This window comes from Anoplopoma fimbria, chromosome 9, assembly GCF_027596085.1.
Source record: "Anoplopoma fimbria isolate UVic2021 breed Golden Eagle Sablefish chromosome 9, Afim_UVic_2022, whole genome shotgun sequence".
In the NCBI taxonomy this organism is placed as follows: Eukaryota; Metazoa; Chordata; class Actinopteri; order Perciformes; family Anoplopomatidae; genus Anoplopoma; species Anoplopoma fimbria.
Genome location: NC_072457.1, coordinates 9,277,667 through 9,303,946, shown reverse-complemented (window position 1 = coordinate 9,303,946; position 26,280 = coordinate 9,277,667). Strand labels below are relative to the sequence as shown.

Here is a 26,280-nt window from a genome sequence, read left to right as displayed (position 1 = left end):
ATTATTGTTTTCATAGTAATTTGCCTCTGCACTATACTTTTGCTCTGGTTTATGCTTTAAGATGCTTGTTTAAGAAAGGAGATGCACTTATGACTTCTGGTGACTAGTAGTTCTCTTGAATACCTATGTTGAATACACTTCCTGTAAGTCGCTTTGGATAAAAGCGTCTGCTAAATGACTGTAATGTAATGTAATGTAATCAGGGTTATGTCTAACCCACATGTGTAAGCCTGTAGAAGTACTTTAAATGACTCAGACTGTAACTTTAACTAACTATAAATGAAAAGGTGTAGTTATAGGACCAACAATGGACCAATATCTGACATATCAGGGTGAGACCTTTCTTAATTCATGTCATTTGAGGTGAAACACGTCGTTCCTGGGTCGTCACTGTTGTGAAGAAGTACTACCCTGAGCCTTCCTCGTAGCACTTATTGCATTCGTATTAGTTGTTGCACTTATTGTATTCGTATTCGTTTACTGCACTTATCCTATTCGTAGTAGTTTGTAGCACTTATTATATTCGTATTAGTCTGTTGCAATTATTGTTTTCGTAGTAATTTGCCTCTGCACTATACTTTTGCTCTGGTTTATGCTTTAAGATGCTTGTTTAAGAAAGGAGATGCACTTATGACTTCTGGTGACTAGTAGTTCTCTTGAATACCTATGTTGAATACACTTCCTGTAAGTCGCTTTGGATAAAATACTTTTGCGTCTGCTAAATGACTGTAATGTAATGTAATGTAATGTAATGTAATGTAATGTAATGTAATGTAATGTAATGCATACAGTGTAGGAGTGTGGGAAACATAAACTGTCTGTCGGCTGCTCTCGGTTCCTCCTCGTGCCTCATCGGTATTCCTGGACAATCCTTCGGCGCGCGCGCACCCCCAGTCCACGCGCATCTCAGGAGCGAGGACAGGGGAAGCATCTGCAGAGCTCGAGACCCCCTGGAAAAAAGGGACGCCATGCGTTCGCATCGCGTGTGATGAAGGTAATGTTTTGGTAGGGAACAAAAAAAAAAAAAAAAAAAAAAAAAAAACCCGCTACCGTGAGGCTGATGTGGCGTCGCGAGAGGAGCCCGAGCCCGAGCCCGACCATGAAGCTGCTGTTTGTGGTGACACTCTTATGCCGCGAGGCGTTGTGCGGATCTCCCAGCGTCCAGATCGGTAGGATTTTTGCCTTCTCTGTCTTCGTCATCTCCCGTCCATCCGTCCATCCGTCTGTCTAAACGACCCTCACCGTTCCGCATTCCTCCCTCACCCATCCATCGTGTCTTCCTCCTGGTGAAATGGGCCTCATGTCTGTCCTCCTTGAGGGGCCTCCTGCCTGCACGACGGCTGCTGCAGTGGTGCTCTAATTATGTCAACATTTTCATCTTTTTTTATATTTGTGTATGTGCATATATATATACGTGTATGTGTGCGGTGTTGCTTGCACAGCAGACTGGCAAACAGCTTAGAGCAGGTGAATCCTGCTCATTCTGTACACATGACATCTATTGCATTCTGTCCATCCTGGGAGAAGGATCCCTCCTCTGTCGTTCTCCCAGAGGTTTCTTCCTTTTTTCTCCCTGTTAAAGGTTTTTTTTTTTAGGGGAGTTTTTCCTGTGAATGTGAGGGAAGGACAGAGGATGTCACATGTGTACAGATTGTAAAGCCCTCTGAGGCACATTTGTAATTTGTGATTCTGGGCTATACAAAATAAACTGAATTGAATTGAATTGAATCCAAAAGAATTCAAATCCAGCACTCCAGATGTATTTCCTGAGCTCCATTCTTTTGATGGACTGCAAAACAACCCCTGAAACAATGTGTGTGGGGGGGTTCATCCACATGCAATTACATTAAAACAATTTCTATTGCTAGAATTTTTAAAATATTCCATTTAGTAAGCTATCAAAATTATTTCACAATATGCTACTTATCGTGGTGCTTTTTTTTTTTTTTTTTTTTTTTTTTCAATCAGTTTAACATTTCACATTAAAGGGGTTGTCAAATTTACGTCATTTTTTTTATTCTGTCACCTATTTCTCATGAAAATACTTGAACTCACAATAAATTCATCCTATTATCAAGTATTGTGTATCCAAAGCCTTATTCCTGTGTGCCATGGAGCCCATTTGTCAAAAAAATCTGTTAATAAGACTAAGGCTTTGGCTACATTGAAGATGTATCGGATTCGGACCGTATCTTTTGACTGGCTACACCTGCAGCACACATACGGTTTACCAGCCATGGAGTTGTGTTGGGCCACCCTTTATAGAAGTGTTGATTCACGATAATCAATTAAATGGATTTGAAAACCGCGGGTACAAATCAAATAGAATTGAAATGCTACTGCAATCTACCGCTGTACTATGTATGCCTGGAGAACGCATAGGCTCACAGCAATAGGAGTTTAAATCAGGAATAAGAGTCTACAGGCATGGAAGGGACTCTGTGAGGCTGCTTTTGAGCTAAATGCTAACCTATGCATGCTAACCACACCCAAGAGAATATTATGCTCCCTTTACTTTACTAACTTTAGGTAAGTCTGTGCATGCTAATATTTGCTAATTAGCACTAAACTCAAATTACAGCTGTGGCTTATAAGAAGGTCATTAGTTTTGCAGGTATTTTGGCCCGGGATAAAAAGATAAATTATTACCATCGTCATTGCAAACTGTCCTAAGGGGAACATGAATGTATACACCACATTTATTGGAAGTCAATCCAATAGTTGAAACATTTCAGCTAAAGGTCACATATTGTGTAAAATGCACCTTTCGTGGCTTTTAAACATAAATATGTCTCCTTGGTGTGACCCCAAGAGTGTCAGAAAAAGACCACCCTCTCTTTTCTCATGCTCCATCTATCAGAAAACGTGGGTAAAAACAAGCAGATGGGATTTGCCTCCCATTCTGACGTCGGTTTGTATGCCCAATCCATGGAGTCGCTGCTGAATCTACCGCCATTGTGATTTCCTCGCTATCCTGAACCTGCTGACACGGCCACGACCAAAGCATGCTACTTGTTCTGTTGCAGGAACCAACAAAAAATATTTATGTAACTTTCTCCCTTCATCAGAGGATGTGAAGACCCAGTGGATTAACTTCCTTCTATAGGTGTTTTAGGAACAGGAAAACACATTCTCAACAAGTGCAAGTACAAAGCAGAATTTGTTTCAGAACCCAAGCTCGGGATGGATCTGTACCGGCTGTTACTGACTCTACTTCAAACTTGGAAGCTGTAAGTTTTGTCATTTTTATGCTGCTTTAGTTTCTGTTTATTAAGCAGACTGTTTGCCTGTTAACATTAGCATGCTGCACTGCTAATGTGGCTAGCTTTTAATGTAGGTCCACAGGCTGAAGAAATTCTGTAGTATGTAATACAGAGAGAGACAGTTTGGACATTAAGCCTCCATTGAAGGCAGATAAATAGCAACAGTAGTAGTTGCCTTTTGTGAAACTTTGCCCTGTAACGCAGCTCATCTGGTTTTGTTTACACAAAATCCCGTCTGCTCAGTGGTCTGTGTGTGTTGATGCTCTATTTTGTGCTTGTGTGTGTATAGATTTACTTGACAAACTGCCTTGAAAGGCCACATGTGAAAAACAAATGGTCAAACTGTATGGACTTTTGAAACAGTGATGACGTTGCTCGGCAACATTATGTAGATTCACTAGTATTAGCACCCAGTCACAAACTCGATCAGGCCTTTGGGATGAGGAAGCTCGACCCCTTGAAATACACACGAGATAAAACGACTTAATTGATGTTACATTTTTAGACTTTTTCACTGTTTCTTGTCATACACCAAATAATCAACACAACTTTTGTGCTACCTGGCAATAAAACTATTAATGTAGCGAGTGTGTGGGCGAGCAGGGAGAGAGTACGCAGAGGAGAAATGAACAGTTAGGTCTTTGAATGTCTCTTCTGTGCTTCCTAACCATGGAGAGCGATCATTGTTGTCCTAGGCTAAATCATTTGTATATAGGCACGTATAATATAATATTGTAATAGGAACACTGGCTGTTGTGACCAGCTGGACAGAGTGTAAAGTTACAAGAACCGTTATGATTTACAGATACACTGTAATTTAAGTAACACACTGTAGCAGTTTCAGTGTAACATAGATATTGAAATACTGTTAGTCTCTCCGGTCAAAGTCTTATTGAGTCTCAGTCGGTCATTATTTGCACTGTTTGTAGCTGTTTTCATGACTACACTTGTAAGATGATGATGATGTTGTAGTAAAAATCAACTTTCCTCCTGTCCCACTTACTGTCACACACCTTTATGTTATTACGTAACACTATTATGTAAACTGATTCTGCCATGTTTCACAGGTGGTCTGAGTGACCTGATGCTCGGCCCTGAAGCTCCTGTCTGATGAAGAGTCCCTGAACCCAGTAGACTCTCCTCAGTTTGAGAAACCATCATTGTGTCATCGGACACAATGGAGCACATGATCTGTTCAGTTTTACATACAAGTTATGGCTTTGCTACTATTTGCCTTGTGTACTCAATTTATATTTCAATGTCATTGTGTACAAATAAAGAGATTCAATTTTAAGGAGGGTTTTTGTCATTTTTGAATTTACAATTAATGATCTTCTGGTATTGTTATAATATGACAATGTTTTTTCACAAAGGCTTTTATGTATTACTCTGTTTAAATGGGTGATATGAAAAGAAAAAATCTGATATCGTGCATCAGGGTTCAAAAGTGTGGGCCCATTTAACATCCAGGCTATAAAAATGCAGCCCTTTACTACTGCTAGTAAATACTGACTGTAAGCATCACAACACATTTCTGTGTCATGATCTCACTTTATGAGAGTAGTCCTTTGGCAAATACGAATTATGCAATATTCTCTACAGTATTTTGAAACAGTTTCAAATGGATAATCTGCAGCTTTGACAACAATTCACAGCATAAATATGGCAATAACTGTCTGACAAGTAGAAATGTTGCAAGTGAAAAGATCTAAGTTACTCTGTGAAAAATGGTCACGGTACAGTCCAAAGAGGAGCTCCTGATACTGAGCAGTTTTTATATATATTAGTAATTCCACATTAAGTAATGTTGACATGCTAAAGGATAAAGTTACCACGGTAAGTGTAACCAGTCAGACATTCATGATGATTCATGGGATAGCTCATACAGTAATCAATATACCATTACTTTGGTTACGTATCAAGACTATCTTGACTGACTATCTGCCGATACCAAGTCAAAATTCGATTGTTTTTATACATTTATTTATTTTCTTAAATAGTACAGCTGCCTACTGCAAACTTCAAGTACATTCAATTTATGAAAAATCCATTTATTTGTACATGCTTGACAACTGAATGCATTGCATCATGCAAAACAAAATGTCTGCATCAAAGCTGTTCCTTAATGATTGGCTAGCGTAACGTACAGCATTGTGAGTGAATGCATCACAAGGTGACAACATATGAACAACCAAAAACAGCAACAGCACATATTGCATAACAAGAACAAAAGCGACAAAGGAAATACACAGTTGCATTTGTGCACACAAACAGTTCACACTCCACTACCTCTGCTTCTGTCCTGATGGACTGTGTGTGTGAAATTATTAATCCACATCTTAGTACCAGGAATCAGTGGTGGAGGAAGTACTCCGATCTTAAAGTAAAGAAGCCAACTAGTGCAAAAGAACGTGACGCCATGTCTCGCTCTTGCTCTCTCTCTCTTTCACTCTTCATGTTTTTTTAATCACGGTTAAAAAAAATGAAAACTCTTTCTTTCCATCTCTCTCTCTCCATCTCTTTTTCTTTCTCCCTCTCTTTCTCTCTTTCTCTGTAGCTCTCTTTCTCTCTCCTTTCTCTTCCTCTCTTTCTTACAAATTGTTGGTTTTTTTCTGTGAGGAAAAACAAAATATGAATACGAATTCATACCCAACAAACGATGTCAGGTCTGATGTTGAGTCAAGACTCTTTCCACTAACTTGCACAGATATTTAGTCCCTGACCAGTCAGAGTGAAGCACATTTTCTACCACTGGGTAAATACAGAAAAAACACACTTAGAGATAGGTAGACTGCATTACACTGGAGTTGCTAGGCAACAGCCAGAATCCTGTGAGAACAGTATTTCTCGCATATTCCTGTACAAAGTTAGAAATGGATCATAAAAAAATCTGCGTGGAGAAGGAGAACACTAAATTTGGATGAGCGGGTGGATGGAGAGGGCAACACAAGCTGTAAACTCTACAGAGGGAGAGAACACAGAGCTCTGCGCTATAACTGAAGTGGATTATAAAATGATTGATTGAAAATGAACTGTGTGGGTGCCTCTGTGGTTGATTGCAGTACTTTGCCGCTTGTTTAAACAGCCTCAAATGTACCGATCTGAGCATGAGTGTATGTGGTGGGCATGTGTGCCTTACTGTATGTATGTAAGGTGAAACCCACTTAGTCCGCTCTTATTTTATTTTATTTGGTTATGATTTAACTAGGTTGATGGTAATTTGGTTTTCTATTTTTACAAGGTAAAGAAGGTTGTTTTTTTACTAAACTGATTAATTATTGAATGGTGATGTGATGGTCTTTATATAACCTGATACTGCAGATGGTTTGTTTAAACAGAACCATCTGAGAAGCCCTCACTGATATACTTGGCAGGTGATTGGACAAACTGTCTGACAAGCCAGTTGGGAGAAGAGCATAAATATATTTTTCATCGAGAAAAGTCTTCAGTCCCATGCTTTGCTCTTCTTTCAATGAACATATGCTCATCAGTTCTGATATAAGGGATGCTATTGCAGCTTTTGTAACCTCTTTAAGAGCTTCCATTGTTGTTTTGAATGAACAGTCTCCTTTCTGAGTCGTAGCAGTAGCTGAGTAGGAGACCTTGAGATATGGTGAGAATCCAGCTGCCATTCAAGGTAACAGTTTGAAGGCTTTATATAAAGAATCTTATGTTTTGCAAGCAAAAAAACACCACTTGGACAAAACGCTGCGGTTTCTACAGTTACTGTGGTGTCTTCCTGATTTTAGCGGCTTCTCCAAAATCAACTTGTCACAGAACCTCATTAGAATTTATTATCATTTTGTGGGTTTTTGTTTTGGAAGCCTCTTGCCGTCTTCCTTGCTGCAGCACCACTCTAAACCTGAACTGTTACTGATGCTGGAGTGCTGTTTTACCAAAAATGTCTTATGTTTAAGCTTAAGTGATTTCTGTTTGCAAATTTGAAGTTGACTATCAAAGAAATAACATTTTTTAATTAAAGGAACATCAGATTACTGCATACGGTTTACATTTTTATATATTTTTTAAATTTTAAATAAAAACAAACAAAGGTGATTCATTTTTAAAATTATTTTTCTAATGTTTTAGCTTTTTGCAGAGGAATCGTTTAGTATTGGTATTAAAATATTTAGGAATTGTATTGCATCTTAGTAAATAATATTGGTATTATGACAACACTACACAAGATATTGTATGATTTTATCTGACCATCAACACTAATCGACCCATACTGAAAAAGGTCCAACATGATCTGCTCAGTCATTATGCCCTCTTTGTCTAACTATAGAAAGTTGCTGGGATGTTTGGTAAATGCGAATGAACAAACTTTTGACTAAATTATATTTGCTACAGTCTGTGCAATTCACACAGACCTATGCACTTTAAGTGATAAATTGATTGTTCCAACTTAAACACCCTCACCACAATAATTTTTCTATGGTCCCTTACTCTTTAGAAAGATTGACAGCAGGCTACGAATGAAGAAGCCCAGACAAAATTAATGGCCGATTATTAATAGTGGCCTTGTTTCTGATGACAGAAGCTCAGCGAGCATGTTAAGACTTGTCAGTCACAGAAGCCAATAACTCTGCCTCACTGTGAGCAGATACTCGCCTTATATGTCCCCAGTGTCCCTACTCGGGGCCAAAGATCGTGTGTGTGGAAATATGACCTCATTCTGCCAGCTCCACCACAAGTGGTTCAGCTGAGCTGAGGTACAATTTATTTAATTGATATCGATAATTTTCTTCCTCTGCTTGCAGTTCAGTCTTTTTATTTAATAACTGTGCAGTGCGAATACCCCTGTGAACACATGTTGGTATGCACTTACCGATCAGACAATATTCAATATATATTATTCAAGAGTGTGAAGGGCTTTTGCTTGGAGGCTCAAAGAAAAAAAAAAAGTAAATATAAAAAGTCATTAAATATAACAAAATAACATGATAAAAAAATGCTAACTCCTCTCTTGGTTCTTACATTTTAATAAAAAACAAAACAAAAAAACAAATCTGAAATAAGTCATATTCGTAAAAAACATTTTTTATATAAACAAATAAACATCTCAGATCATAAGATGTGTACTCAATGCCTGACTGATCTTGAATCAGCTCCACACAAGCTTCAGATGCTGCTGCTGAGACACTGAGACTGTGGAGGCAGTCAGAGTGTTCTGAATATCCCCATCGATTATTATAAGGATGATTAACTAATATCAAACATACAATACATACAACATATATTAAGGTCGATTTAGAAGAATTCAAGAAGAAAAAAAGTAAGCAGTAAAGAAAAATAACAGGAACATAACCTGTATTCTGGTGCTTCCCGTAGCCTAAACTTTCAATGGGGGTGTTCACTAGATTTAGGCGATATGACGAAAATATCGTGCAACATGATATTGGTTGGCTGCAACTTGTGTCTACGCTAACATAACGATTACGCAACCCCTATTATTTACTTTAAATTCAGTCTCTCTTTTTATTTGTATCTGGCTTTCTCTATGCTTTACTGCATTGTTGCAGTTTTTACAACAAAAATTCCAAATGCTAGCTTGTGTCTGATCTTTGTGTTACTGCGTTTTTATAAATATAATTTAAGGTGCTGATATGTTGCCACTGCCCCGAAAATACAGAAGAGAGTAAACAGTTTTTGACCACATCTCGTTTTTGAAAAGCTGAATACACAACTCTGCCAAGGACTCCATCCACAAAGAGCAGTCGGACCAAAACTTCTATCACAACGCAGAATCAGCCCTCAATCATTTGGGCTTTTGCAAAGGCAACAAAATATAAACAGGACGGTCAACAGTAGGGATACTGTATGAGGACAGTTACTGACAGTTGATTGTTCTCATTTATTAATCTCAGCACGCCCTTGTGTGAAAAAGCATTTGACTGCCTATATATTATGGCTACTTATGGGTACTGGGTCTCACATATTTAGATAAATTTGTATATTGTGATATATATATATACCTTATTGCATGGAATGCATCGATTTATTATATCTCTAAAGATTATTCTCTAACTGCTTTTACAACATAACAGTCTGTTTCTAGCTTCATGTTCCTCTGCATTTCTTTCATTCATCATGATTGTTGTGTTCCTTGGTGTTAAAATTGAACTAAAATGCTACTGGGATGGTTACTGATTTTGAAGCAGAATGGCTAAATAAAATGAGAGACAACTGTGATATTGCTCCATTATGGTGTGCATAGTAGCAATAGCTACATAGAAAACAGTGTATTCTTGTTCATATAATACATGTTGTATAAATGTTTTTCTAACCATGGTATTGTCTGTGTGTCTGTCTCAGGTGGTTTATTCCCCAGGGGGGCAGATCAGGAGTACAGTGCATTCAGAGTTGGCATGGTTCAGTTTGGGATGGCAGATTTCCGACTGACTCCACACATAGATAACCTGGAGGTGGCCAACAGCTTTGCTGTCACTAACTGCTGTAAGTATCTTTTTTATGTTTTTGTTTTTTTTAACCCTGTTTGAAATTGATTTCTTACTGTCAACAAATATCATGAGACTCAAACCAATGTATTATTGGTTCTGACATCCCAACCCTGTCTGTGGCTCTCACCCTCAAGCTCATCAGTTCTTACTAAAGATCTTCAAAAAAACTCAAAAACATACATTTTCAGATGGATTTTCAACAGCACAGAAAATCTTCATATATAAACTTTATACATGGAAATATGTCCTCAATACTCAACACCCCACCGAACAAGGCCGCCAACACTGCTGCGCTGCATTGGGAGTGTGCACAGACCACAGTGGGAGTGTCTCTTCCTGCCTGTCTATAGGCTTGGGAGATGCACTCACAAAGCCATTCCCCCAGGCGTTTCTTGGATGGGGCTCTACGGCCAAACCCTCCCCGAAGCACACAAGCTGTTCAATATGTCTGATGGGGGCCGTGAGTTAAACATAACATGCAAATGCACAAACTGGGCAAAGCAGATTTAACTTTTTCTGCAGTTCCCCTGCATTGGTTGGAAGGCAAAAAGCATCCAGCTGTATAACCTTCAACCAGAAAGATCTCCTTAAGTTCTTGAGAACAAGGGAGTGATTTGGTCTGAGGGTAGCACTGCTGCAGTTACTACAAAGCAGCGAGCAACTGGGGTGCACCAACAGGGTGATTAGTTCACACACTCTCTTAGCTGAGGTCAGCACAAGCAGCAAAGCTGTCCTGAGCGACAACGCCTTCAGTGAGCAGCGCCGAGAGACTCATGGGACCACTCACAGAAGCCTTGAGTACCAATGGCAGTTCCCACTGCTGGGAGGAGGCATCCATCAGCGGGTGTTCTGACCATAGACATACCTTGTGGCAAGGAAATCGCTGCTGCACACACTAACAGTGGTAACAGCAGAGCAAGAGTGGAATTAGTACTCGTGATTGGAGGAGAGTATTACCCAGAGACTCCAGAAGGGGGCGGAGCCTGTGTGAGTTATAACCATATTACTCTTTTGAGTTATAACCATATTACTCTTTTATCTATAGATTATATATATATATATATATATATATATATATATAGATATATATATATATATATCTATAGATATATATCTATATCTATATATATATATATATATATATATATATATATCTATAGATATATAGATATATATATATCTATATATATATCTATATATATAGATATATAGATATATATATGCACTGTCTGCAAGAGGGCTTATTTTCTCTCTCCAAACAACCTGATCAAGTTGCCTTGCCACGGTAGAAGTAATTTGGGTCAGTCCTGTTTTTTGCCCTGAGGAAGTAAATGTAGCACATTTGGTGAAGATTGAGCAGAATTTTAGGTGCAGAAGCAGAGGTTTTGATTCGAACGAGATAAGTATTTTAACATCTAAGACATACATCCTGTAAATTTCCCCACTGCGGGAAGGATTATCTTATCTCATCTTATCTTATCTTATATCTTATATCCTTACCAAACAGCTGTTTAAAAACGGTGCATCAACTCATGTTGTTAATACACAATATATAACTGCATGCATGTGTTTTAGTGAAATTGACCCATGCCACAGACCTTGATATGAATTTGGTCAAATAAATTAATAAAATAAATTCTATATGTTTTATTTGTTTTTTATTTTTAACTGGGTCAGTGTAGTTATGTTACTTTTCAAATTCAGTAACTGTGGAGCAAAGAGTAGAAGCAATGAGAGCGAGGACTCCAAGCATGCAGTATACTCTGTCTTCATCAGAGTGTGATGTAATGATGGCCTGAAGCTAGAAGCTCTGCTATTTAAGTAAAGCGTATTGTGATAGCAGTGAATGCATGCAGTCCTCTTTTTCTGCTTTCCACGCTCCTGTTTTGCACCTGCTACATATAAATAAAGATGTTTTGAGGAACGGTTATATCTGCTTGTTACAGGTTCATATTTTTGACACCTTTTTAAAATAATTATCATTTTGTATAGCATCAACATAAAATGAGCTGCCAATGATTTTCTTTGATGCTTTCATGAAGCAAGTGATAAGACGGGAGGCTTTATTTTTGTGTCGAGGAACACAGCTTGATATTGACATTGTACTTGGGGCACTTACGTTACTTTTTCTTGCCTGAGCTGGTTTGGCATGTTTGTGTCGCTGAAGTGGAGAGGTAAAATGGTAAATGGACTTTCGACCACTCAAAGCGCTTTAACACTATGTGTCATTTACCCCTTCCCACCAATTCATACACTGGCGGCAGGGGTTACATTGCAAGGTGCCACTTGCCCTTCAGAACTAATTAACCACATTCACACACCGTAAAGAGCTTTTGGGAGCTATTTGCAAGTGGAAAGTGTCTTGCCCAAGACATTTCTACATGGAGCCAGGAACCGAACCGCCAATCCCCAGTTTAAGGACAACCGCATACTGCACCCTTGATGCCAAGAATGAATGCGTCTTGTGCTGTCCACTGATGTTGTGTACAATCAAGCCTCAATTGTCCTTTACTAAGTCCCACCCCTCAAATGCAGATTTGCCATTCATAGCGTAGCATGTGCCCGCTCCGGACACCTTCGACAGCTATCCAGCTCTGCTCCATAGACTCTCATGCAATCGTTTCAGATTTTCTTCCTTTTTCAGGCTGGTTTTGTGGAGTTTGAGCTAGTCATGGTTAAATGTTGTTGTAACGGTCACTAGTACATGCAAACTGGAACCCAAAAGCACGAAAAAAGATTAATTTCATTGTCATCTGTCTTAATCGCCAGGTCGTGTGGTGGTTCACATTTATACTATGATCTCTATGCTTTAGCTTTTATCTTCTTTTTTTTTTTTCGTTTTCACTGCTGAATCAGTTTGATGTGCTTTTACCAATTTCCAAAACTTAGAAAATACTTATTCAGGTAGTGCAGTTAGTTAAAGTGTGGGCTCAATTGTAGCTCTCACAGCTTGATGGAGTAGCAGCAGAGGGTGGGGCTTAGTAAAGGACCAGATCCACTGAGTGAACCACTGTGCTTATGTATACATCAAACTGATTATTTGATACAGTTTCTACAGCAGTGTTGGAGACGGACACAAGGAACACAGTTCCCACAGTCCAATGACAAATTCTGTTCCTACCAATTCTCTCCTGGTGTTTCCATTGAAAAGCAATTGCTACTGGTGGTAATGACTGCGTGCGTTCTCCTCCTTGAGTCTGACAAAGTGTTTCCTAGAGCGTTACAATTACATTACAGGTAGTGGGGATGGCTGTGATCACAAACAAGATGTACTAGAGACTGTTCAGGTTGAATTGTATTGCGGTGTGTACAGAAACAAGAGTTTAACTTTAGAAATCCAAGTTTCTTTTTGGATCACTAGCAGCATCCTTGCTGTGTAACAGCTGTAAAGGTTATGGACGTAGTCTCTGTGACGTCACCCATAGGTTACTAAGAGCTGTAGGGAAGCTCAAGCCGTCGCCATCTTGGCAGTTCTTCAACATATGCATAAAATTGAATTCAGTCATCATCTTCTATTGACAATATATTTGAGATGCTGTATTATCATTCACTATATGCTCTTAACGGGAATGTGGCAGGTGCCACAAAACAAGTTTCCCCAGAGGATGACTCCATGTGATCGCCAACCTGAAGGGGATGAAGTGTATGATAATGTATTCAATCCCAACCTTTAATCAAGTGTGCCACCGGTGCTCAAGGCGAGCCTGGCCACAACATTCTCATATGTGCATTGATGCTCCCCCCATCACACTGGCTAGGACACGCATGAATGTAGGTTGTGTGTGGCTAGTGTTGCTTATAAACAGAGATACATTCCCCTATTTTCTTTTGAAAATAAACTAAATAAATGCTTTTTTTTTTTACAATTCAACAATGAGATAAAAAGTAATATACAAAGTAGTATTATAGAAGTTAGAAGAAGTTACATTTCTTATTACAATCAGTGTCAGTATTGTGTAACATTGTAGCGCCAATTGCATTGCTTTTTGCACCAGCACAGTGGTTTACGCATTACAGTTGTTGTCTAGGTTAAAACTATGTTACACCAAATATGTTAACTTAATTATGTGACGACAGGTAAAATGTGTCTATTAGTATAGCAATAACTTAGTGTGTTCCTTTGCCAACAAGCTGCTGGTCATAATATTTAAGTCATGCAGTCTTAAAAAAGAAACCCCTTGCCTCCCACACACACGCATTTGAAACCAGTCCAGTTCTGACAAAAGGCCTGATTCTTGAGCAAATGGAGCACTTGTTTCTTTCAATTATTCACCCTATAATTTCCTGTAATAATAAATATCCATAAATCTAATTCCTGTTTGGACCGCACTATAATGACATTCAAAGTTGGATGTAGTAGTTAAGTACAACATCTGGCTGGGTCAACAGACTAGACGGTGGGTTGCCCTGTCATTTCTGCTGCCCGTGTAGATGTCAAAAATGAAATGACAATAATCTGACACTAGTATGTTGTGACTGTAACTAAATGATATCGTTTAACTATAAATGTATATTCACATTGTATTCCAAAATCTGTGCAGCGCCACTTCTCATAAATCAAGCAATGCCTTATATAAGATTACTGATCATGGTTAAACCATGTTTGAAATCAAGATGTCAGCTCAAAGCATGACCTAATTTTCTGAGCAGAGAACATAAATATATGCATTACCACGGTATATAATTCACATGAATGCAATATTATATATATATTATTATACCCAGGGAGATGAAATTAGACTTTGTATTTCAAGAGGAAGAACAAGGTCATTGGAAGTAGGACAACCAAATATAGCTGTAGACAAAGTACTGTCTGTGCACAACCTTTAAATAAAAAAAGCACATGTTCTAACATAACAGCAAACGTTAGCTCACTTTGATAACATATAATAATATTATAAATATTAAAATAGGGAGATCGGTGACAATCATGTATGATTTATGCTGGCAGCGTATTGAGAATAGTGATAGAACTAGGCAAAAATCTAAATAATCTGTATTTCATACTTCATACAACCCGATTCATTGACTCTCACTCTTAAAACATTTTTCAGGTGTTTGACCCTAATATTGATTGTCAGCTGTATAATTTGCATAATCATCAGCTGCATAAACGTTTTAATACAGCGGGTTAAAGGTTTAGCAGGTAAGTATTATGAGGGCGTTGAGCACAAGGACTGATTCCTGTCTCTGCTTATGATTTTTTTTCTTGCCTGCTTCCTGTGTCTGAGTTTAATCCTCTCTGTTGAATTTTTTATTGAAATGTTCTCTCTCTGTCTCTCCTAGTTTGTTCCCAGTTCTCCCGAGGTGTCTACGCCATCTTTGGCTTCTACGACAAGAAGTCAGTAAACACCATCACATCCTTCTGTGAGACTTTACACGTCTCCTTCATCACACCGTCTTTCCCAGCGGAAGGAATGAATCAGTTTGTCCTCCAGATGAGGCCGGACATCAAGGGGCCGCTAGTTTCACTAGTGGAGTACTACAAATGGGAAAAGTTTGCCTATCTCTATGACAGTGATCGAGGTAATGGAAGTCTCATTGTTTGTCACATAGAGCGTGTGATTTTAGTGCTGTTGCTTAAAGCAATACAATTATTTTTGTCTATACATTGTTTACACAATTTCTGAACAAAATAACTTCTACACAATTGCAAATAAAGGACCTCTTGATTTTGTTTTATCAAAAAAACTAAATTGATGCTGAGTGGAACTGACTGATTTTACTAGGTCGTATTTCTGATTTAGATATTTTTGGTGTTCTAATTAAACTAATAATTTGTGTCTGTGTTTGTGTGTGCAGGTCTTTCTACTCTTCAGGTAATACTGGACACTGCAGCAGAGAAAAAATGGATTGTCACAGCAATCAATGTGGGAAACCTCAAAGATGAGCGGAAGGATGAAGCCTACCGCTCCCTGTTTCAGGTACTGATATTCTGTTCATTCCCAGCAATACCTCGAACAATAATGTCATAGGACATGGGACAATACGCCATTTTGGGCACTTTGACCCGCTGTGATGTGCGTAAAAACAAATGGGTATGTTAGAAACCAATTTCCGTTTAATAGTTTGTCTTTTACAAATTGAACATCCGTTTTCCAAACAATTTGTGTGAGATGACATCGTCCTTTCCAGGAACCTTACTGAGAAATAACAACTACATGTCACTTCCTTAATTATAAATAGTCTGTGGGATCTGTAATGGTTGTTTGTCTCTAATGTCTGCCCTGTGATAGGCTGGCGAGTAAAATACAGCGTTACCAATACATTGTGCAGTGAGGTATAGGATTTTTTCAATTATTGGTTTCTATTATTTTGGGGAGGTCCACATTGGTGCATTCACCCAATTTAAGTGACAAAAATAGCACAAAAAACTTGGGTGCACCTTCCAAAGTTTGTCATTGACCTGGCCTTTGGTGGCAGGCAGTATGCCTTGACAGCGCGATGACTCACTCTCTACTGCACCTCTCCTCCGACTGCCAGCCAAAACCTCACTGTGCCTCAGGGAAATACCACTTGGTGTTTTCAGATTCTGCAAGCCTGCACAATATGATGTGAAATACTTATCTGTTTTTTAGGACCTGGAGATCCGTAAGGAGCGACGCATAATCCTTGACTGTGAACAAGACAAAGTCAAAGACATCATGGAGCAGGTTGATTCCAGTTTACTACCATTATAAGAAACAATATCCATCTATCATTGGGATTCACCCTCTACAGTTTATTATATCTCTGTCAAATACAATACCATTTACAGATGTCTTGTGGCATCACAGACTTTGCTGGAATATTCTGCCAGATTGCATTAGATGTTTTATCTTTTTAAATACCTCTTTGTAAGCATCTGTACGCCATGCTTTTAGTTTGCCGGCTTTTCCGAAAAGCACATTGTATTTCCCTGGAATGGTATGTGCTTTTGAACTTTATAAGAAGGCTGTACTAACTTATTTTAAGATGGCCAGGCACGCTGAAGTTAAACTTACTACAAGGAACCTCATTAGGTAACAATGCATAAACCTTGGTAAAGTCTAGCGACCACAAAGAATAGAATATAAGAACACTGGACATCATTGACACACTGGCAATAGTAAAAAAGAAAAAACACATTATGCATTTTCACGACAGTTTTATAGTATTATAGTATTGACTCAGGTTGTAATCTCTTCCCATCAGGTGATCACTATCGGCCGGCATGTGAAGGGATACCACTATATCATCGCTAACTTGGTGAGTATCCGTTTGCCTCTGATTCAACCTGACCAAACACTGCTATAATAGACTGATAAATTAAATATATATATATATACACACACACACACACACACACACACACACACACACACACACACACACACACACACACACACACACACACACACACACACTTCCATAACATGTCACACACCTATGAAACTTGTCTGGCATGGACTGGTCGACTTTTAGCAGCTCAATTATCCATAACCACATTAGGTAGACTGCTAATTCTCTATTTTCACGAGCTTTGTTGGTTGCTCCATAGCTGATCTGCTTCCAGTAGGAGGGCATTAAGTTGTGGCTAAGCATAATCCTCTCAGATAATGAAATATAGGTAGAGTGTAAATAGAAAGGCATCATTTGAAATAACATTTCTGTTGTTCTTGTTCCAGGGTTTTGTAGATGGCGACCTCTCTAAAATCCAGTATGGAGGTGCAAATGTGTCTGGGTTCCAGATAGTAGATTTTGATGATCCTGTGGTGGCAAAGTTTGACCAGCGATGGGAGGCCCTTGAAGAGAAGGAGTATCCTGGAGCTGATGCACGGATCAGAGTAAGATTTTGACATCATCATTCATCATTAGTTCATAGGCTGGTTTGAATTGATTTAAATTGTTTCAGGAGAGAAAGAGGCTGGGTTAGTAGGATTCAGATTATGTGGAGAGTCCAAGAATCACAGTCATTTAACATTGAATTTAATAATCTAACTCTGCAACTATCATGAGTACATGTGATTTTGTTATAAAGCACTATGTGATATTTGCTGTAAAATTCTAGATGTTTTAGACATGATATGAACCACTTTTGGTGTCCAGTGCTGGGCGTCCAATACACATGGGTGAGAAGAGGCACAAACATGTCAAAGGTTAATTCCCATTAAGCAGCACAAAACCAGTTGTTGGAAACTGAGAAGAAGGTTATTTCTGGGACAATGCAACCTCTGTTTCAACCTTGTTGATTTGATCAACATGAGCAAACTAGCTGCTAGAAGTGAATCACAGCAATAATGGAAATATGCTTTAAAATGCACATAGATAGGGCTGGCTCATTCAATATGATAATTTATCATCTTTAAAGGAATCGTATTGTAACAAAATAATATATCTAAATATAGTGAATACAATTACGTTAGTTAAATCTAACCATTCATCTGATTACTCTGTATTTGTATTTATTGTTATGTTCATTTTGCCTTAAAGTTTTTACTCAGTACTTTCATCAGTGTCCTTTCATCAGGAGTAAACGACAATAGGCTTTACCATGTGGTTGTTTCATATAGACTCTTTATTAATTGACTGAAAGCTGAGCTTTAATCTTGAGGTTCCCAACTATGTGCTATCTACTACTGATTTGCTTTTTCGCCAGAAAGATCCTGTCACTCCTAAAAATGACCAAAATGTATCTATGGTAAAGAATGTTGGAGTGAAAGAGGTTAAAATAATGTTATTTTATGTTTGGAAAATTGATGATCTTGACTAGAATTGTGTGGGTGGGACTTTTGTCCGCAAATCATTGTTTGTAATATTGCGTTGCCAGATGCAGTTTATCACGTTATGTTACTCAAAGTGGATGATGGCGTTCAGAATTTTAACCAAAGGTTGTCATATTCCACACAGCCTCACCGAGGGCAGCATGTTATGGAGGTAATAATGATATTTGCCAATGTTTCTGTGTCTTTCAGTATACCTCAGCCCTCACCTATGACGCTGTCCATGTGATGACGGAGGCGTTCCGCTTCCTCCACAAGCAGAGAATAGACATGAGTCGCCGTGGCAACAGTGGAGACTGTCTGGCCAATCCAGCAGTTCCCTGGGCACAGGGGGTGGAGATTGAACGTGCCCTCAAACAGGTAAGCATGGAGGAGACCCTCCTCACTAAGCAGAGAGATATGTGTTTACAATGACCATAGTTGTAATGTTTGATTTAATGAATATAAACCACAATTGCCCACCGTCTAGACAGCAAGCATATCAGCCCCATTTTTGGGGGACTGGTCCTTTAAGTGGACAGTAAACGTTATTAAATAGGTAGTAATGTGACCAAATTACGACAAAAGTTGAATTGACTGTAATTAACTTTCCAGAGTTGTAAAATATTGTCTCATAGCATTATAAACAGCTGTACAGTTTTTTGGTGTCTGATAAACCAAAGGGAACTTTGTATACATAAAATATGGTTCTCATGGGTTTTTCTTTAAATTCATCAAAGATACGGAGTGTAATTTATATAGTAAAACACATCTTCAACATGTGTGTGAACTTCATTGAAATCTAGAATATGTGTGTCTGTTGTGTGTCTTTGTGTGTAGGTGCGTGTGGATGGTTTAACAGGGAACATTCAGTTTGACCAGTACGGGAAGAGAATCAACTACTCAGTGACAGTAATGGAGCTGAAGAACAATGGACCTGTTAAGGTAACTGAAGAATCAATTTGCCATCATGACTATAATTATAGCATGCAGCTATGTGATAGGTAACCTGTATTTATTTGTGTGGGTGTGTTTTTTAGATTGGCTATTGGAATGAGGTGGATAAAATGGTGGTGACAAAGTCTGACCTTTACCCCAACGACACTATGGGAATGGAAAACAAAACAGTCATCGTCACAACTATACTGGTAATAAACACATGAATGACACTCAATGTCACGGAGGAAATGACCAAATGTACACAAGCTCAAGCATGAGCCTAACTGGGCCTTTAAAGTTCAGTGTATTCAAGATGTATTCTGTAAAGGTGTAGTCAAAGATAAATTACCTCTATGATGGATAATAAAGTAGTATTTTATTTTTGTGGTGTAAACTACCAAGTTAGTGCTGGAACGGAAATGGACGAAAAAGCATTGGATTGATAAATGGAAAAACTATTTTCTGTACTTCTGTAACCAATATGACAAAAGAGAGTGAGATAACATTAATCACAATATGAGAAACACATCATAATACAATAAAGCATCACATTATTACACATAGAAATAACTGTTTGTATGCGTGTGTGTGTGCATGTGTGTAGGAAGCCCCCTATGTGATGATGAAGAAGAATTCCGAGCTGTTTCAAGACAATGACCGTTACGAAGGTATGTTTATATACTCTGTTGTATATGTGTTTATTTCTTAAATACCTCATTTAATTTACTTTTAGTTTTTTTTGTTTGTTTATTGAGTTGTTGAAGCTACAAAAACGGGGCTCTCCAGTCACATTTTTCCAGACCTTTATACAGGGCTCTCTCAAAAACACATAAATGGACTTCCACAATCTAACAGAGCACCGACATACAGCTATGTGTTTTCATACTGATCTTGCATACAGTTATGAATATGTTGGTAATATACTATTTTTTAATTGTTTAATTGTCATCATGCATGTCACCATTATCCCCGAGAAGTTTTGGATGGGTAACTTATTATTAAGTATTCAACACTGTAGTCTGTATTCTAGGACACTTGTCTAACACTTCTGATGTGTCCCTCTGTGCAAATGTGTATTTATTTGTTTTATATTTTAACTGATGCTAGGTTACTGCGTTGACCTGGCTGCCGAGATTGCAAAGCACTGTGGTATCCGCTACCAGTTAAGAATTGTGGGAGATGGCAAATATGGAGCGAGAGATGCAGAAACCAAGATCTGGAATGGAATGGTTGGAGAGCTGGTGTATGGGGTAAGATTTAAAACACACAAAACTATTGAGAATAGCTCAACTTTGGTTTGTTGTGCGTCACGCCTGTCATTTAGCTTGAAGCGTTGGGCGTCAGTTTGTAGCTTCTTGTCACCTGTTTCCATTGAAAATAACTTATCAAACACTCTCACTCTGTCTTTCTCTTCCCAACAGAAAGCAGACATAGCCGTTGCTCCTCTGACGATCACTCTTGTTCGTGAAGAGGTGATAGATTTCTCCAAACCCTTCATGTCTTTGGGAATCTCCATCATGATCAAGAAGCCGCAGAAATCTAAACCAGGAGTCTTCTCCTTTCTGGACCCGCTGGCCTATGAAATCTGGATGTGCATTGTCTTTGCCTATATTGGCGTTAGTGTTGTACTCTTTTTGGTAAGTCAGTCTCTTCTGTATAGATGTGTTTTGTTACCACCAGAACTGTCAGGTTTTCCTTATATGGGTGTGTTGCGTGCATGAGTATTCTTGGGTGAAATGTGAAGTTAAAGCTTAAGAATAAGATTCAGATCCCAGTAATACACATAAGTTATTACTTACAAACAAAGTTTGTGTGTTCCATCGCTAGGATGTGAAATTGATGAAATCATGTTCAAATGTTGCTGAACTGCTTAGAAACCCTGTAAGAGTCAGACTAAGAGTCTGGGCCTGCATTTCATTCACAACCCCAATTTCTGATTTTGATGCAGATCCATAAACAAGGCTCCCAAAATCTAAACAAGCCTATATTAGCAACCTGAATGTATGAGCCAAAATCGGAATCAAAGTGTAATCAAAGTGCTAAATCCAACTTGCTTTGCATAAGCGATGTCACTGGCTCCTCATAGGTTTGCCTAATTGGGTTTTATAAGAAAAGAATGAATGCAAAGAGGGCATCCAGTTCAACATCAGCCAAAACGCTTTATTTCTTATTTTACTCTCCCCTCTCTTCCCCTCCGGAGCTCTCTGCCCTGCCCCTTTTCTTACAGCAAACTGGGGGATACAATTAACATGGACTAACATAACATCTGTTACAGTAATAAACAATATGACAACATAATTAAAATAATATTATGTTTGTTTATTAACAAACCACTAGTGTCTGACAAGCTGTGCGCAATTAACTACCAAGCCAGCCGGCAACATGAAGGAGACAAATTTTCAGTTGAGGTGTGTGTTTGCATGTAGATACAGTCCAACATTGAAAATCAAAGCTGTAAATTATAATTTTTTTCTTGTAGGTATCCAGATTCAGCCCCTATGAGTGGACGCTAGAGGAGCCAGAAGACGGAGCGATGCCACTGACAACTGAATCCAACAATGAGTTTGGGATCTTTAACTCCCTTTGGTTCTCTTTGGGTGCTTTCATGCGGCAGGGTTGCGACATCTCACCAAGGTTGGTATGGCAGTTTAATTGAAAGACTTTTCTTTCAGTGATTTATATAAATGGCGGAAGACCATTCTGATACCAGCCAATAAACACCCCAACATGTCAATAAGAAGTGTACCAGCACTTTCTTTCCACTTCAAGCACTGGTCAGTAATGACTATTTAAATAACAGGACCACAAACTTTCCGTAACCTCAACCAATTGTTTTGGTTCCCCACTATACTGTTTTTTACCATGACCAGGGTGTTTCATTGACCTAGACCAAGTTCAAATTAAATCTTTTTTTGCAAGAACAACAAGAGGAAGACAGGAACAGTGAATACAGACGATTTAACATGCAGAAAAAAACAATAATATAGAATAAGAGAACAAGTTTATGTTAGTTAGTTGTGTGTCTATTTTCTAAGTTTGGGGTGAGCTCTATAGATGAATGTGAAAGGAAATAAATAAAATATGAATTAATAAATAAAATATGAATAAACTTAAGATAGACATTCTTCTGAACTCTGTACTCAACAACCTCGCAGTGTGCCTAAGAGTTTCTCATCTGAGTGCTTTAGTCATGAGGCTGTTATAACACAACATGACAGTAAAACAGAATACTTTGGTCTGTTTGTGTGTGTGTTTTTGTTTGCAGATCTCTGTCAGGTCGTATAGTGGGGGGTGTGTGGTGGTTTTTCACCCTGATCATCATCTCATCATACACTGCCAACCTGGCTGCCTTCCTGACGGTTGAGAGGATGGTGTCTCCCATCGAGAGTGCAGAAGACCTGGCTAAACAGACGGAGATTGCATATGGAACCCTGGACTCTGGATCCACCAAAGAGTTTTTCAGGGTAAGTACTTCTTCAGGGCCATACAAATACAAATGTATTATTTCATAATGCAACAGAAGATATCACCATGGCTACACAAATGTGTGTGAGGAGGTTTGCGATGAGTATTTTTTTATGCTATTCCACTGGCAGCAGTCGGGGGCGGTAAGACGCCAAGGGATGATATAGAAAGACTGACAGAAACATTAATTTGAAATATTCTTAAAGTTGTCTTTGTAAATGTCTTATAAGGAGATGCATTCACCACGTTTATTAGGCCTCAATAGTACACATTTGTTTACAAGAAAACTCCAAATTATATCTAGAAGTATCCCATGGTCAATGGTATTACCTTGTACTTAAAAGTTTCCAATTTGCACAAATGAAGTTGTTGGATCTCATCTGTGTCTGTCTCTCTCTTTTTTAGCGCTCAAAAATTGCCTTGTTTGACAAGATGTGGCAGTATATGAAATCAGCAGAGCCCTCTGTCTTCGTCAAGAAAACGTCGGAGGGCGTCCTGCGCGTCAGAAAATCCAAAGGGAAGTACGCCTACCTGCTGGAGTCCACCATGAACGAGTACATCGAGCAGAGGAAACCTTGCGACACTATGAAAGTGGGAGGAAACCTGGACTCCAAAGGCTACGGCATCGCCACGCCCAAAGGATCCCCATTAAGGTGGGTGGATCAGTATAACAATGCTAGCCAACCTGCACTGCCATGTACCATTCACACTACTAACCTGCTGCCTAGTAAACGTCCCTCTCCCCACTCACAGCTCATTTCCCCACTCTCAACACTTTAAAAGAGACATTTCTAAAAGTCCACTTACAGTTGAAAGTGGACTTAGAATTTCCCTCACTTAGTGCTCTGAAGCCTCAACAGTAGTGATCAGAATACACTTGCTGACACCTGCTATAGTAGTCAGGTGGTTTTAGCCAGTGTGTGAGCTGTGGCTGTGTTTATGTGCAGCTCTGCTCAGGAAAATAAACCACCATGGGGAGCAATGTAGCCTAGTCCCAAGCCTTAGTGCCAATTGGGTGTTGCAGTATGCGAGTGTGATGAATGGGGCATGGCGGCTTACTCGTTGTTATAATAATCCACCTACCCTGATGACGTCATCTCAGTGGTTTGTATTTTTACCATGGTTACCACCTCTGACCAACGGCTAGTGGTGGTTGCCGTGACAACTTGGGGAGGGCTGTTAAAAGTTTAAAATGTCAGGTCTTAAAGAAATACTTTGTCACAAAAATTCAAAGGATGTTTTTTATTAAATGTAAAGTTGGTTTTATGTAGTCTCTTTGTAAAAAGGGATATCATGATACAATGACCAATGGGAAAATATTCATTATCCATTTCTATAAAAACAAAAATCATTTTCTTTCCAGTGAAGAAAATTTGACTGCAGGTTTTTCAACAATTATGATGAGTTGATTCTTTAAGACCTGGATCGTGTGACTGTTTTTTTATGAGTTTATGACCTAAACATGTTTCAGAGTGTGTGTGTGTGTGTGTGTTTGTATGTTTGTCTATGTATATGTTTACATTTGTTTTCCATTAGAAATGTCCTACATGTCCTTCAAAAAGAACTATTGGACATATTTTATACAGATAAAATGTATTAATCTAATTTATCTAAAAACATCAGACGTTTTGTTTATTCTAGTTTGAAACCCAGACATTTTATCTTTGGTTACTGCTTTCTCTCAGCATTCAAAGTAGCAGGTTTCCAAGTGGTTTGGTAGCAGGATAAAAAGTGGTTTTATTTAAAATTAGAAAGTTAATGCACAACACTCATAAGTAACTTGAGCTTCTTAGAAAGTTTCCTAGAAAAGTAGTTTGGTACTAATTAAAGGGAAAATGAAGACGATGTTTGATTGCTTATAATTTATAATACATTTATAACATTTAGAATTAATTAATTCCATTTAACTGTAATTCTTTATCTTTATCTTTATCACAGAGCCTCGAGGGGGAGGTGTTTGATTAGGCTTGAAGGCATCAGTGCCTGTCCCTAACGGCCGTCGCATTTGCTGCCCAAAAATAATGAAGGAAAGTCGAGCTCTGAATTTAGCTCATCGCCTGAGCTATAGCCATTCTGTAGCTACTGCTGTGATTGGGAGGGCTTGGCAGCTAAGATAGTAACGTTAGCCAAGACTAGGATAGACAGCATACAGTCTGGTACTTCTATCAGATATAAAAGATGTGTTGCCAGTAGACAAAAGAGTACAGGAATAGCTTCACCACAGCGCTCAGCCAACACAACTATGTCAATTCACACCAGTAAGCAGGATAGCTAGTGTACACAATAGTCACAATCAGCCTCAGCTTCAGTCAACCATAATAACTAGTCTCCACTATTTATCATAACCTTAGCTGCAATCAACAATAAGATAAACATAAAACAACACTTGCCTTATACTTTTTTATTAATTGTGTAAATTGTAGGTTTTAAATTGTATTTTAATAACTATAAAACCTCTAAATGTTACAAACCCTTCAGATGTTTTCACAGTTGAAAACACAGCTTCCTGTCCAAACCATACATAGTGACAAACCTTTTTTTGGTTCTTTACTCCAGAACATTGGATTTAATATCAACATTTAACTATGGACTTAAAGTTACATCCTCATCAGATGAACAGTGAAGGAATTAAGGAATTAGGGAATAGACAAAGGATCATAAATGTAATTAAGTTTATGTCATCATATTTAATGTATATCTTTAAATTGTATGTAGTCAATAGCAGCCTGAATCTGCCTGAATTTTACTAAGAAAGAATATTCCCTCTTTGTTTTCCTTGTACATGTTAAGGATGAATTTTAAAATAGCTAAATAACCTACACTGTTGACACTCATGCGGATGTGAACTGAAGGCCACAACTTTAACCTCACACGTTTCAAGTTCAATCCAATATTCTGGAGTACTGAGAAAGCCAAATGTAAAATGTTTCACTGACTTACTGCTTACAGACTGCATCAAACTTCATTTTTTATATCTAAATGTAAATTATTATCCTGTGTGTGTGTGTGTGTGTGTGTGTGTGTGTGTGTGTGTGTGTGTGTGTGTGTGTGTGTGTGTGTGTGTGTGTGTGTGTGTGTGTGTGTGTGTGTGTGTGTGTGTGTGTGTGTGTGTGTGGCTGCATGCTAGTCACTGAGTTTGTTTCTCACTTTTGTGTCTTTTCAGCAGACTACAGATGGCTGTATGATTACGTCTGCCCTGTCCTCTCTCTCTTCTCTGTCTCTTTGTGTTGCTGTCTTTGTCAGTATGCTCTGAAAGTTAATTTTCTTCTGCAGGATGTTTTCAGTGACAATTACACTTACTTGTATTTGTTGAATTTGCTGTTAAAGCTGCATTAAGCGATTTCTAAACACCAAAGGTCTGGAGTAACTCATAGTTATAAGTCTAACTCAAGTATATTCACTTATCAAGTTTAAAGCTTATCTGTTAGC

The 26,280-nt window shown here is 38.5% G+C and overlaps 1 protein-coding gene across 4 annotated transcripts in view; it reads left to right on the top strand.

Moving 5' to 3' along the window:
• Nucleotides 1-1,060: 1,060 nt before the first annotated feature.
• The window catches only part of LOC129096532 (glutamate receptor 2-like), a 43,125-nt gene continuing 17,905 nt past the window's right edge, over nucleotides 1,061-26,280 (top strand). For 2 of the 4 annotated variants that reach the window (XM_054605337.1, XM_054605338.1), the window contains exons 1-15: nucleotides 9,620-9,722; nucleotides 15,014-15,253; nucleotides 15,530-15,651; nucleotides 16,306-16,380; nucleotides 16,901-16,954; nucleotides 17,374-17,532; nucleotides 18,661-18,828; nucleotides 19,288-19,392; nucleotides 19,488-19,595; nucleotides 19,991-20,054; nucleotides 20,494-20,636; nucleotides 20,808-21,023; nucleotides 21,866-22,020; nucleotides 22,652-22,850; nucleotides 23,257-23,504. In XM_054605337.1, the coding sequence (XP_054461312.1) occupies nucleotides 9,635-9,722; nucleotides 15,014-15,253; nucleotides 15,530-15,651; nucleotides 16,306-16,380; nucleotides 16,901-16,954; nucleotides 17,374-17,532; nucleotides 18,661-18,828; nucleotides 19,288-19,392; nucleotides 19,488-19,595; nucleotides 19,991-20,054; nucleotides 20,494-20,636; nucleotides 20,808-21,023; nucleotides 21,866-22,020; nucleotides 22,652-22,850; nucleotides 23,257-23,504 (2,144 nt within the window). In that variant the 5' untranslated portion in view covers nucleotides 9,620-9,634. Of the gene's footprint in view, nucleotides 1,170-9,581; nucleotides 9,723-15,013; nucleotides 15,254-15,529; nucleotides 15,652-16,305; nucleotides 16,381-16,900; nucleotides 16,955-17,373; nucleotides 17,533-18,660; nucleotides 18,829-19,287; nucleotides 19,393-19,487; nucleotides 19,596-19,990; nucleotides 20,055-20,493; nucleotides 20,637-20,807; nucleotides 21,024-21,865; nucleotides 22,021-22,651; nucleotides 22,851-23,256; nucleotides 23,505-26,280 lie in introns of those variants that run through there. The other 2 variants (XM_054605335.1, XM_054605336.1) reach the window with 2 other exon arrangements.